The 13,497-nt window shown below is 40.1% G+C and overlaps 1 protein-coding gene across 4 annotated transcripts in view; it reads right to left on the reverse strand.

The window, feature by feature from the left end:
- The window catches only part of ANO4 (anoctamin 4), a 174,161-nt gene that overhangs the window by 72,365 nt on the left and 88,299 nt on the right, over positions 1 to 13,497 (reverse strand). For all 4 annotated transcript variants that reach the window (XM_056574597.1, XM_056574595.1, XM_056574598.1 and 1 more), the window contains 3 exons: positions 11,275 to 11,375; positions 3,877 to 3,921; positions 2,438 to 2,569 (listed from right to left, as the gene is read on the reverse strand). In XM_056574597.1, coding sequence (XP_056430572.1) covers positions 2,438 to 2,569; positions 3,877 to 3,921; positions 11,275 to 11,375 — 278 coding nt within the window. The remainder of the gene's footprint in view (positions 1 to 2,437; positions 2,570 to 3,876; positions 3,922 to 11,274; positions 11,376 to 13,497) is intronic.

Genomic DNA, 13,497 nt, shown 5'->3' on the forward strand with positions numbered 1-13,497 from the left:
CTGCATGAATGCCTTATGTTATGTTAAGGTGATGTGGAATATTTTTTTTATTAAATCAACTGGTGCCAAAAAGTTAAACAGATTTGTAAATGACTTCGATTTAAAAATCTTAATCCTTCCAGTACTTATCAGCTGCTGTATGCTTTAGAGGAAGTTGTATAGTTATTTTCTGTGTGACCACAGTGCTCTCTGCTGCCACCTCTGTCCAAGTCAGGAACTGTCCAGAGCAGGAACAAATCACCATAGCAAACTTCTCCTGCTCTGGGCAGTTTCTGACATGGACAGAGGTGTCAGCAGAGAGCACTGTGGTCAGACAGAAAAGAACTATATAACTTCCTGTGGAGCATACAAGTAATTTACAAATCTGTTTAACTTTCTGGCACAAGTTGATTAGAAAAAAATTGTTTCCCACCGAAGTAACGCTATAAGTTAAACTAACTAGTAAGAAAAGTGAACTTAGTAACCAGTGTTGGATTGGGCTACCAGAGTATCCTCTGGTATATCCCGACATCTGTGCCAGGCAATCTAGGGGGTATGTTTCTGCATGTTCTGCGATTTGTGTAAAATCATGGTAAGATTGCTTCAAATATACCCCAATTATGAGAAAATCAGCAAAATGAGGTAACCGGATAACAGAACCCTATCTGTTTTGATTGCACAAAGCAATATACAAGCACAGAAAAGCTTACAGTGCAACTACAAGGACCTGCCTAATTATGCAGACACTGTATAGAAGAGGAGGTAATAGACAAAGCATAAGGGTAGGGGGCTCTGAGGGAGGTGGGCATTGGAATCAGTATATATGGGGACCCATGGGAGCATTATATTAGAGGGGGCCGATTGGAGCAGTATATATGGGAGAGGGGGCCCATGGGAGCAGTATATATGAGGGGGGGCATAGAAGCATTTTATATGAGACAGGGGCCTATAGGATCAGTATATAAGAAAGGGTGCCATTGGGAGCAGTATATATGAGGGGGGCCATGGGAGGAATATATATGAGGGGGGCCATGGGAGCAGTATATATGAGGAGGGACATGGAAGCCATATATACAAGGGTCACCATGGTAGAAATGTATATGAGGAGCCATGGGAGCAGTATATATGAGGGGGGCCATAGAAATATTTTATATGAGACAGGGGCCGATAGGATCAGTATATAAGAAAGGGGGCCGATAGGATCAGTATATAAGAAAGGGTGCCAATGGGAGCAGTATATATGAGGGGGGCCATGGGAGGAATATATATGAGGGGGGCCATGGGAGCAGTATATATGAGGAGGGACATGGAAGACATATATACAAGGGTCACCATGGTAGCAATGTATATGAGGAGCCATGGGAGCAGTATATATGAGGGGGGCCATAGAAGCATTTTATATGAGACAGGGGCCGATAGGATCAGTATATAAGAAAGGGTGCCAATGGGAGCAGTATATATGAGGGGGGCCATGGGAGGAATATATATGAGGGGGGCCATGGGAGCAGTATATATGAGGAGGGACATGGAAGACATATATACAAGGGTCACCATGGTAGCAATGTATATGAGGAGCCATGGGAGCAGTATATATGAGGGGGGCCATAGAAGCATTTTATATGAGACAGGGGCCGATAGGATCAGTATATAAGAAAGGGTGCCAATGGGAGCAGTATATGTGAGGGGGGCCATGGGAGCAGTATATATGAGGAGGGACATGGAAGCCATATATATATAAGAGTCACCATGGTAGCAATGTATATGAGGAGCCATGGGGACAGTAAATACAGTATCAGAGAAAGCCCATGATATACAGTATTAACACACATAAAAATTGTCTTATACCTAGTGCAAAAAATATCTATACCCTAACAATGATGTCACAGGAAAGAAAATGAAGTGCTGAAGGGTAGGCCCCAAAATATATTCCATCTGGTTCTCCAGTCCCACTGTACTTTACACATCCTACCAAGGATTTGGTTTATTCAGTGACAGACACTAATGTTAGATAGTTAGATAGTTTAGCTAACTAGTGTAAAATTAAAGAGATTATCAAGGATAAAAAAAAATATTAAAAACCCAGCACCGCACTTGTCCTAAGGTTATATGTGGTGATTATTCACTGAAATCAATGGAGCCAAGTTGTGATACCTCAAACAACCTGAGGACAGGTATATACTGTTCACTCATGAAGGACCTTTAGCTGTTCTTTGGGCTTTAGCATTTCAGAAGAGGTGAGTTTAGGAGGGACAAGAGGAGTAGAAAGGAAGATTGATAACAAGATATGAATCTTGATTGATTTGATTTATGCAAAGATTGCTAAAGGATCAGTAATCATTTCAGGACACTTTCTTTTTTGTTTTTCTTTCCATCTCCACACAGTCACATCTAGTTGACATGATGAGGCAATACATTACCAATAGTAAATACATTACCAATTGTCATTGACCCTACTTACTGGTGAATCCTCTGCTGACTGAAGGGGGCAGTGTAACAGTCATTCTCTTCCAAGTCTGGTATGGTCTCCTTGTCCAGTCTCATAGGTTTTTTTGGTAACCATCCACGAAACCTGCTCAGCTGCTTCTCCATCCTAAAAAATAATATCAAATATAGAACGTCAATAAAAGTTTGCATTTTTATTATGGAATATCTTGCTTTCTATTTCATATATATATATATATATATATATATATATATATATATATATATGTGTGTGTATGATCGAACATTTTAAGTAACTTGATTCAGTTAACAGTAAACATTGTATTTCAGAGCATACATGGATGGCCACATTTGACAAGGGAGCAGGCCTTTATTAGTGGAACTATAACTTTTTATTTAACTATTTAATGTTTCTTCAGCTTAACCATAGCAAATGTCTACATATACAGTGATCCCTCAACTTACAATGGCCTCAACATACAATAGTTTCACCATATAATGGTCTTTTCTGGACCATTGTAAGGTGAAAGCAGACTCAACATACAATGCTACAGACAGTCCAGATCTATGAAACGTGTCAATGGCTGGAAGAACCGACCAATCAGAATGGACATTCACTGGCAAAACCCCTGTATTACTGAAGTGCATGCACTGACTGGTGTCTGGTAGCGCCCCCTACAGTACAGGGAGGTAATACATGTTCTGTACTACTCTTCACCTGTATTACTGTAGCATATGCACTGATTGGTGTCTGGTAGCGCCCCCTACAGTACAAGGAGGTATTACATGTTCTGTACTACTCTTCACCTGTATTACTGAAGAATATGCACTGACTGGTGTCTTGTAGCGCCCCCTACAGTACTGGGAGGTATTATATGCTCTGTACACTTTACCTGTACCTGTGTTACCTGCTCCTTTGGACACTAGGTGAGGGCGGCTCCATGTTACTTTTTTTAGGACATGTTTTTTAGTACTGTACAGGACCCTGAAGAAGCTCCTGTCCTCTACATAGACCAGTGTTTCCCAAGCAGGGTATCCCCAGCTGTTGCAAAACTACAACTCCCAGCATGCCCGGACAGCGGAAGGCTGTCCGGGCATGCTGGGAGTTATAGTTTTGCAACAGCTGGAGGCTCCCTGCTTGGGAAACACTGACATAGACAGTGATTACAGCTCCCAGCAGATCTTTCTTACTTTTATATGTAAGGACTTGCTTTATCTATTTATCTTTTTTTTCTTTAATCTTCACTTTTTCCTATTTTTGGATGACATTTTGGTGGCTTCAGAACCAATTAGCAGGTTTCCATAGAGTTCTGGTCTCAACATACAATGGTTTCAACATACAATGGTCGTCCTGGAACCAATTAATATTGTAACTTGAGGCACTACTGTACTGTACACATGCTAATACATATACAAGAAATACATTATAAGAGAGAATGTGGTTATGTTACTGACCTGCTCATGAACTTGTATCTTCGGTGCAGGTAATAGATTTTTCTCCTGGAAGAACAGCAAAAATGAAGCCAGTCGAGAAGAAAACCCATCGTCAGTTACAGTATCAACTACCAAGAAAGCAAAGGAGATTGAAGACAGAAGCCTGTAAGAGGTGGCGGAAGAGACTAGAGAGATTAACATACACAACAGTCAAGAAGACTGCTGTGTCAACCATCAGCTCCCTTAAAGGGCACCTACACTTCAGATACAGAATATTTTAAATCAACAAGCTTAAAACATTCACAAAGATAGATGGAGAAGTTCTTGTACACTGACAGAACTAAGCATTTGGTATTGTATTTTACACCTGCAGTATAGCAGAGTGCAGTATATACCTGCCAGCAATAAATATACTGTAAGTTATACACATAAAGCAGAGAATACATTCTACCACTACATGTTAAAGATAGGCCAAGGTATACCGTATTTTTCGCCATATAAGACGCTCCGGCATATAAGACGCATATACGGTGAAAATCTAGAAAAAAAAGATTCTGAACCTTCAACCTGCGGACCTCCAGATGTTGCAAAACTACAACTCCCTGCAAGCCCGGACAGCCGTTGGCTGTCCGGGCATGCCAGGAGTTGTAGTTTTGCAACATCTGGAGGTCCGCAGGTTGAAGACCACTGGTATAGGAGGTAATACTCACGTGTCCCCGCTGCTCCGGACCCGTCACCTCTGCCCTGGATGTCGCCCTCCATCGCTGTCGCCGCGTCCCCGGGGTGTTCCCGTCGCTCCGGAATGTCTCTGCTGCCGGGTATCCTCGCTCTCCATCGCCGCCATCACGTTGTTACACATGCCGCTCCTATTAGATGACGGGACAGCGTGCGCGATGACGTGATGACGTCGAAGGAAAGCGCCGGCCATGCAGGGGATCCCGGCACGGAGCAGACACCGAGGAGGCAGGTAAGGTCCCTCCCGGTGTCCTGTAAGCTGTTCGGGATGCGGCAATTTCACCGCGGCGGTCCCGAACAGCCCGACTGAGCAGCCGGGTTAGTGTCACTTTCGCTTCAGACGCGGCGGTCAGCTTTGATCGCCGCGTCTGAAGGGTTAATACAGGGCATCACCGCGATCGGTGATGTCCTGTATTAGCCGCGGGTCCCGGCCGTTGATGGCCGCAGGGACCGCCGCGATAGGACAGGTTTTAATGTGTATTTGCCGTATAAGACGCACTAACTTTTCCCCCCCAGTTTTGGGGAAGAAAAAATGCGTCTTATACGGCAAAAATACGGTACATGAAATATGCCTTGGGTATTAGTGGTTGGTCATATAAATTTTTAGTAACCAGTGCTAAGGCCAATAAATCATGGGATGTATCGAAAGAAAGCTCACGACACTCTTTAAGCAAAAATTGGGAAAAGTGGGTGATTTAAATTTGTATGGAGGAGGTGGGCTTTTTATATATTTTTTTTTAAATAATTTATTTATATTTTACTTTGTTTTTTTAAGTTATCCTGTGAAGCTTTGAAGGTTAATGTGCCTTCATGTGATGCTGTACTTCCACACAAAGCGTTTCTTTATACACAGTCCAAGTGCTGTCGTGCAAAAAATAATTGTGCAGAATGCTCCATGGGATTTTGTAAATAAATGTTTTTTCCTCCCATAGAAGCCATATGAGACTGAAAAATTGATTGGTAAAAAACCTCCAGGTTCTATATGGGTTCTGTTTTTTGGCCATAAGCTGCAGGTGCTGCTACCGGAGAAATGGCATGGAAATATGATTTTTTATTTCTGTTTTCATATTGAATACAGCTCATTTAAAATAAAATATAACCAATAAGTACCCATAATGAATACTATACAGAAAAATACAACAAAGCATACCATGTAAGACTTTCCTAATATAAGGTCAATTGGCAACTACTTCATAGGGATTGTTCCCCTTCCTCTGAATGCGGAGGGTAGGTAGTAACTTAGATTAGATGGCCTATCTCAACAATATAGTATAACACTGGCTCAGCCAGGATCACACTAATCCGTAGAAAAATGTGAATTTTTTCTAGTGTTGCTCGCGAATATTCGCAATGCGAATTTTATTCGCGAATATCGCATATTCGCGAATATAGCGCTATATATTCGTAATTACGAATATTCGCTTTTTTTTTCTCTCACAGTACACATCACAGTGATAATCCCTCTCTGCTTCCAGCTTGTGTGATGTAAAGAAGGCTCTAATACTACTGTTTGAGACTAGCGTGCGAATTTTCGTACATGTGAAAATTTGCATATGCTAATGTTCCCATATGCTAATTTTTTATTATGATAATTTCGGCATATGCAAATTTTCGCATATGCAAATTTTTTGCATATGCGAAAATAAAACGCGAATATTACGAATATGCGAATTTAGCGAATATATGATGAATATTCGTCCATATATTCGTGAAATATTGCGAATTCGAATATGGCCTATGCCGCTCAACACTAATTTTTTCCTATGCTCAACATATCTAAATGCAATTCCCAATATTACAGCTATTCTAAATTCTTCAAATATTATCAAATGGTCTAAGTCTCATGGTTTAGAAAGGTTTTTTTTTTAACTCTTTTAAAGTTATACTTAATGAAGCAGGCCTTTAATGACAAAAAATGGTATTGTTTAGATACAGTTATAGGGAATCTACATGAGCAGCTTATTGCTTTAATGCACTTTTTATACCCCTTTCCCAATATAATATCGTCCCCTATGTACCCTTGTCCCACCTGCTACTGCAATTGCATTGTGCCTCTTGTGTAAATCGGGTGATACTGCCTCTGTACTGTAGCTTAGCAATACACCACAACATGAATTATACATTATGTATACATAATTTATATGCACTTGTCCCCAATAACCTCTTGTGAGCCATTAAAAGATTCATTCCACTAGAAGCATGACTATATGTGTATGTGAACAAGACATGAAGCCTACTGTGGATTGTCTAGATGCTAGTTCATTATCTGGCTTTAATGTGATGACAACTGCAACAATTAAGCAGTTGACACTACCAGTGCCAAAACTTCTAGACAGTCTTTCTCCATAACACGAGACTCACCTTAGCAAGAGGAGAACCACTTACTGGATTCATGTCGTAATAAACAGCACCAAGCTGAGTTAGTTCTGATTTAGGTATCTACAATCTAATAAATTTCTTGTTTTATATAGTATTAAGTAAACTTAAAGGGGTACTCCGGTGGAAAACTTTTTTTTTTAATGAACTGATGCCAGAAAGTTAAACAGATTTTGTAAATTACTTCTATTAAAAAATGTTTACCCTTCCAGCACTAATTAGCAGCTGTATGCTACAGTGGAAATTCTATTCTTTTTCAGTTTCTTTTTTGTCTTGCCCACAGTGCTCTCTGCTGACACCTCTGTCCGTATCAGGAACTGTCCAGAGAAGCATAGGTTTGCTATGGGGATTTTCTCCTGCTCTGGACAGTTCCTGATATGGAAATCAGGTGTCAGCAGAGAGCACTGTAGACAAGACAAAAAAATAAATTAAAAAAGAATAGAATTTGCTCTGTAGCATATAACTGCTAATAAGTCCTGGAAGGGTAAAGATTTTATAATAGAAGTAATTTACAAATCTGCACAGCCCCGGATAAAGCCCCGTTGGGTGAAACGCGTTGGAGGTCTGGTGGGTAACTGGGGAGCGGAGGGAGTTTTACTGATCTATGCCACTACTACATGTGGCTTTCTCTGTGATCCGTTTTGTGTGCGTTTCCAAACATATTGGTCCTATCCACTTAGTTGGCACGCTGTTGGCACTTTAAAACATGTGAGTTGCACTATAATTAATAAGTACATATTTATTATTATATTTATGAGGCAATGTTGCCCTGATATGTGCCACATGTGTATATAATCTTACTCGATATACCTGTCTTTTTTGTACCTTTGTTTAGCACACTTGGACACTATATATATAATTTTTACCTTCTTTTTATCTCCCCCTGTGCTCCCTGGTTCCCACTTTTGTTTGTCCACGCTGTGTGTGTAATTTTTATATGTCTTTATATTATTCTAAATAAAATTTATTTTAGTTTATATATGGTCCGTTTTCAAGTGGTTTCTTTTTCTTTTGGTTCTATATTTAGAGTATTTACCACAGGACCCTATACATTTATGAGCATATCTCCTTTCCTTTTTTGGCGCTTTGACAGCAACGGATAGTCAGCTCACCAGGTCACCGCACGGCAAGATAATCCTCCAAGTTTAGAATAAGAAAAGGGGTGATGCCAGCAAGTAAGAAAGTTCACCTTTATTTTGTCACATTAAAAGCATTGACATGGAAAAACTTCAGTTGAAGACATGGATAAAATCCTTGGAGAAAGTGCCTAGCATGACGCGTTTCAGGTCATGTGACCTTTCATCAGATGCATGGTAGGAAGCAGAAAGGCAGGGAATAAATTGGGCCAAGTAAATGGAAAAGGTGAGTAAAACACTAACCTGGGGTTAACCCCATATGTTCCGAAAAGTACATTCTGCCTTCGGCTGAGCACCATGACCACAGGCAATTACAATACACAGATTGCAAACATGAGAACATTATATATATATATATATATATATATATATATATATATATATGTCAAGAAACTAAATACATGATGGCCAAAGTATCGTTGTGGAATACATAATTCAGAAATACACATTAAACATGATAATATTCCTTAGGTTTAACGAATCATGTTTAATGTGTATTTCTGTATTATGTATTCCACAACGATACTTTGGCCATCATGTATTTAGTTTCTTGACATATATATATATATATATATATATATAAATTCTCATGTTTGCAATCTGTGTATTGTAATTGCCTGTGGTCATAGTGCTCGGCTGAAGGGAGAATGTACTTTATGAAACATATGGGGTTAACCCCAGGTTAGTGTTTTACTCACCTGTTCCATTTACTTGGCCCAATATATTCCTTGCCTTTCGGCTTCCCACCATGCCTCTGATGAAAGGTCACATGACCTGAAATGCGTCATGCTATACGCTTTCTCTTTCTCATGTCTTCAACTGAAGTTTTTCCATGTCAATGCTTTTAACGTGACAAAATAAAGGTGAAGTTTCTTACTCACTGGCATCACCCCTTTTCTTCTTCTAATTTACAAATCTATTTAACTTTCTGGCACCAGTTCATAAAAAAAAAAATAATAATAATAATATGTTTTCCACCAGAGCACCCCTTTAAGGGGAACATGTCACATTGAAAATGCAGTCTAATCTGCAGGCATCATGTTATAGTACAGGAGGAGCTGAGCAGATTGATATATTGTTTTGTGGGACAAGTTCCAGGATAACATCTCTGCAGATTCTGAGATAATTAGTCAAGTGGGCAGCACTGCTCAGTTATTGACAGCTTTCTCTGTATGTTTGCATATAAAAAGAGCTACTAATTACTAGCAGGACCTCCCACATGGCTCCAAAGCCCAGAATGATCTTAGATTGACATGAATAAATGACAAGGATACTGGAACTTTCCCCACAAAACTATATATTAATCCTGCTTTATGACAAAGTGCCGACTGAACTGCATGTATAGTTAAAGGGTAGCTCCCACCATCATATTTTTTTTTTTTTTGCTAGCCCGTTCCCACCCCCCTCCCCCGCCCCGCATACCCCGTTCCCTCATTACACTTGCAGTTACTGCAGAGTCCGGCAGCGGGAGTGCAGGGACAGCGGCAGCAACGAGGCGGCGGCGGCGATGTGTGGGAGGAGTGGCCTCCCAGCCAGTGGCCGGGGAGCCAATGCGCTCGCTCCCGTCTGTCTGATTGACAGGCAGGGAGCGAGTGCAGCCTAATTGAAAAAGGACTGATTGCCACTCCAAAATCAGTCCTTTTTCAGTAGTCGTTTTTTAAATGTAAATTAAACCTTTTTAATGAAAAAAATAATAAAAGTATATTAGAGATATGTTGTAGTACATAAGTACTACAACATATCAGAAAATAAAGTTGGTGACAGTGCCCATTTAATGATTAGTAGGGTTAATAGGCATTATTCCTATATTATTCACATATTTTTATATACAGTATTTTTAATGTAGATGCATTTACTGCAATATTTTAATTGTATTTTCTGATGAATTCAAATAGATGCTTGTTTTTCTCTATAACCTTTTGTTTTATTGGAGAATGACTGACTTATCACACTCACAAAACAGTCTATTTGTGTAAGAAACCCTTCTGTAAGTTAACATACCCTTATCAGCTAAAATGGTTAGAAAATAATGGGTCCTTGGCTAATAAATCCAAAGAATACAGAGTTCTAGCAGACTGGAGTGTGATGTATTCATAAGGAACACTTCCCACATTCCTCCCTAGACCTCAGGCCACTCTGATCGATAGTCTGCTGTGTATATGTGCATATAGAGCAGCCTGTCAATCACAACCTTGAGAGGTGGGGTAGGCAAGCGGGGGTAGCGCTTTCCTCAGTAACACACTATTGTATGAGTCGACTGTATTTTTTATTGCTCCTGTAAGCCATACTGCACACAGAGAAAGCTGGGAGTCAGCGTTGGTGAAGCAGTGCTGGGTATCACATTGCAACTGTGAAATTGTGAGCTCTCCATAACTGCATTTTCACACATAAGTGACATACTTATGACTTAGGTATCTCTGTCCTACCTTACACTGACCTTTCAGGCTGATAGGTTAATTTTAATAACAATTAGTTGTTTGAGATCCTATCTCACAGCCAGCTTAAAGGGGTTGTCAGGGGCTGAGTTTTTTTTTAGAAATCCCCTTGTCAAAAATCTTCATACTCACCTACCCGAGTCCCCTCTGCTGCTGCTGTTGCAATGGCACCTGGTCCTCTCCTTTTATTACTGCTTTTACCCCTACAGGAACTGCCTGCTCACTGGCAATATAGCAGTGGCCCAGCATAGCCAGTCATTGCCTCAACAGGTAGTTCCAGCAAAGTTGGTATGTCAAATGTCATGGGTACTGGGTACCATAAAAATGGCAGTAGCAGGGGATTGGAGCTGCTGAGCATGGATTATTTTCATTTTGGCAGTATCCGGGGGCATTCCTAAAAATAGGTTTGTCCCAGACAGCCATGTTTAAAAGGAGATTATTCTTATTATTTATGAGTAAAGCAATTTGTAATAAAGTAAAATCAGACTGGATAGTGATTCACTTCTCCAAATGTAGACAGAGAAGGTAGTTCCGGGAAGATGTCCAGAAAACGTAACGAGGGCGACCATCTTTTTATGCATAAGTTATATGTACTGTATTTAAACAAAGCCAAGCTTGCTGAATCTGAGATTTTTCTTCTTCTCTGTAAACAGCCAAGCTGCCTTTCATGTCTGACAATTTCCAACTCCTGAGAAGGTCGTGGATTCAACATCACAAACATGTAAAATTGTACCTACCTGAAAGGCATTCTGACATTCATAAGTTCGGCATATCTTCCAAGAACCTCCCAGGGTGCATGGAGTTTTACAAACATGATGTCATTATTGGTGATAGATGACTGTAATGAGAACAACAGCAGGAACTATGAATGCGTGTAGTCCCCAAAGTACATAGTCATGATTATTTCTGCTACATTACTCACTGTTCTTCCCGTCTAGATTACCCCAGCTATATACAATAGCTACACACTAGATACACAGCTATATACAGTACCCAAACACTTCTCTATTCTTATCATTCTATTTATACTCTCAGATCTTATCAGTCTTTTAAACCTTTTCTATGGATGACATTTACTGTACCATGTGATGATGTGAAAGCATCAGTTTCAGCTTTATATCTTGTGTGTATTCAATGCATCAATCCTACGAGGATCGTATTCGATAACATCCATATACCAAACTGACAGTGGAAATATAGAAATTCAAACACATGTTCAGACCTTAGGTGTGCACATATAGGGTGGCTTCCCAATGTCTACCTCAGGGCTCCCTCACCTGAGAATATTAAACCATACTCATAGCAAAAAAAAGACATATAACCGGGAATTGCACTTAAAAGTTCCTTTTTATCTCAATTTTCATTCATTACAAAAATGCAGTGAGAATTCAGAACATATTCACCCAGTGATAAAAACTGTTCATAGATCGTTCCATACGAAGTCTTCAGAACTATCCATCCGGAACTTGCTGTCTGTAGGACGGTATGTTCCTGGCCACATGGACGCTGATTCTGAGGGGGTGAAGATGAGCTCGCTGGCGTGCGAGCCGCTGAAGGACGTTTCAGGAGTCTCCTCCCTTTCTCAACATAATTCCCGTGAACCCATCACCACTTACTAATACAGGTATTTCTCTTGTGATATTTCTCATTTCAATATACAAAATGACATAAAATCACTAAAACAGGTTCATGACCGGACAGTACTTACAGGAAAACATTAAAATTACAGCTCTCATTAATCCCTTTTGGTGCCAGAGAATCGAGACAATGTATCCAAAATACCTCCCTTTGATCTAATCTTTTCTTTATCTGTTCAATATTGGTGCCCTCTATCTCCTCCAGTATTTGTCACCTTAGCTCGCTTATTTGATGTCTATTTTCCATGAAATGCATAGCAAGTCTGGTTTCTCCATAATTAAAAAATGGCTGAGGTACATTGATGACTGTTTTGTTATTTGGACGGGGACCCCTTAAGAGTTAATGATATATATCGAGTATCTTAATAGTTGTCATTCATTAATTGAGCTTACGTGTCAACATAGCCCTAACTTGATCCATTATTTAGATGTCGAAGTACGATATGAAGAAGGTAGGTTTGAAACCACTCTGTACTCCAAAGAGAGTGACAGAAATAATTTAAATAAGTTACATAAAAACAGTGGCCATGCCCCACAAGTATTCAGAGGAATACCGAAGCGGCAAATAATTAGAGCTAAAAGGATCTATAGTTCAGAAGAAGAATATATTAAAAATAAAGAGAAAACAATTAAAAAGTTTGTCCAAAGGGGCTATGGGGAAAAAGAATTGATGAGAGTAGCGAAAGAAGTGGATCAAATTCCCAGAGAAGAATTGAGAAAGAAGAATAAAATGAAAAAGAAAGAGAAAGATAGAGGTTTTACATATCTATCCACATATGATGGCCATGCCAAATTAATAAGGAAGGTGGTCAATAAATACTGGGGTTTACTTAAACGAGTAGTCCAGCATGCATTTTTCTCATTTTATCCCGTCCGGGCTGCAAAATAAAAGAAAACAAACTTTCTCTTACCTGCCAACGAGCCCCGGAGCTCCGGTACACTCCGGTGCCGGTGTTCGGTCCCCGGGCTGTATTCTTCTTACTTCAGAATATCACCAGCCGAGGCGGGACATCACTGCGGCCGGTGATAGACTGAAGCTCCGTGTGACGTGCCGGGCTAACAGGAAGTAAGAAGAATACAGCCCTGGGACCGAACACCTGTACCGGAGTGTACCAGAGCTCCGGGGGCTCGTTGACAGGTAAGAGAAAGTTTGTTTTCTTTTATTTTGCAGCCCGGACGGGATAAAATGGGAAAAGTGCGCGCCGGACTACTCCTTTAAAGCTGATGAAAAATATGGGAAGTTATTTAAACAGAAACCTAGATTCATTAATCGGAAAAATAAGTCCATTTCCTATCACTTGATCAGGGCAGATATAACAGAGA

This window comes from Hyla sarda, chromosome 4 (genome assembly GCF_029499605.1).
Source record: "Hyla sarda isolate aHylSar1 chromosome 4, aHylSar1.hap1, whole genome shotgun sequence".
NCBI lineage: Eukaryota > Metazoa > Chordata > Amphibia > Anura > Hylidae > Hyla > Hyla sarda.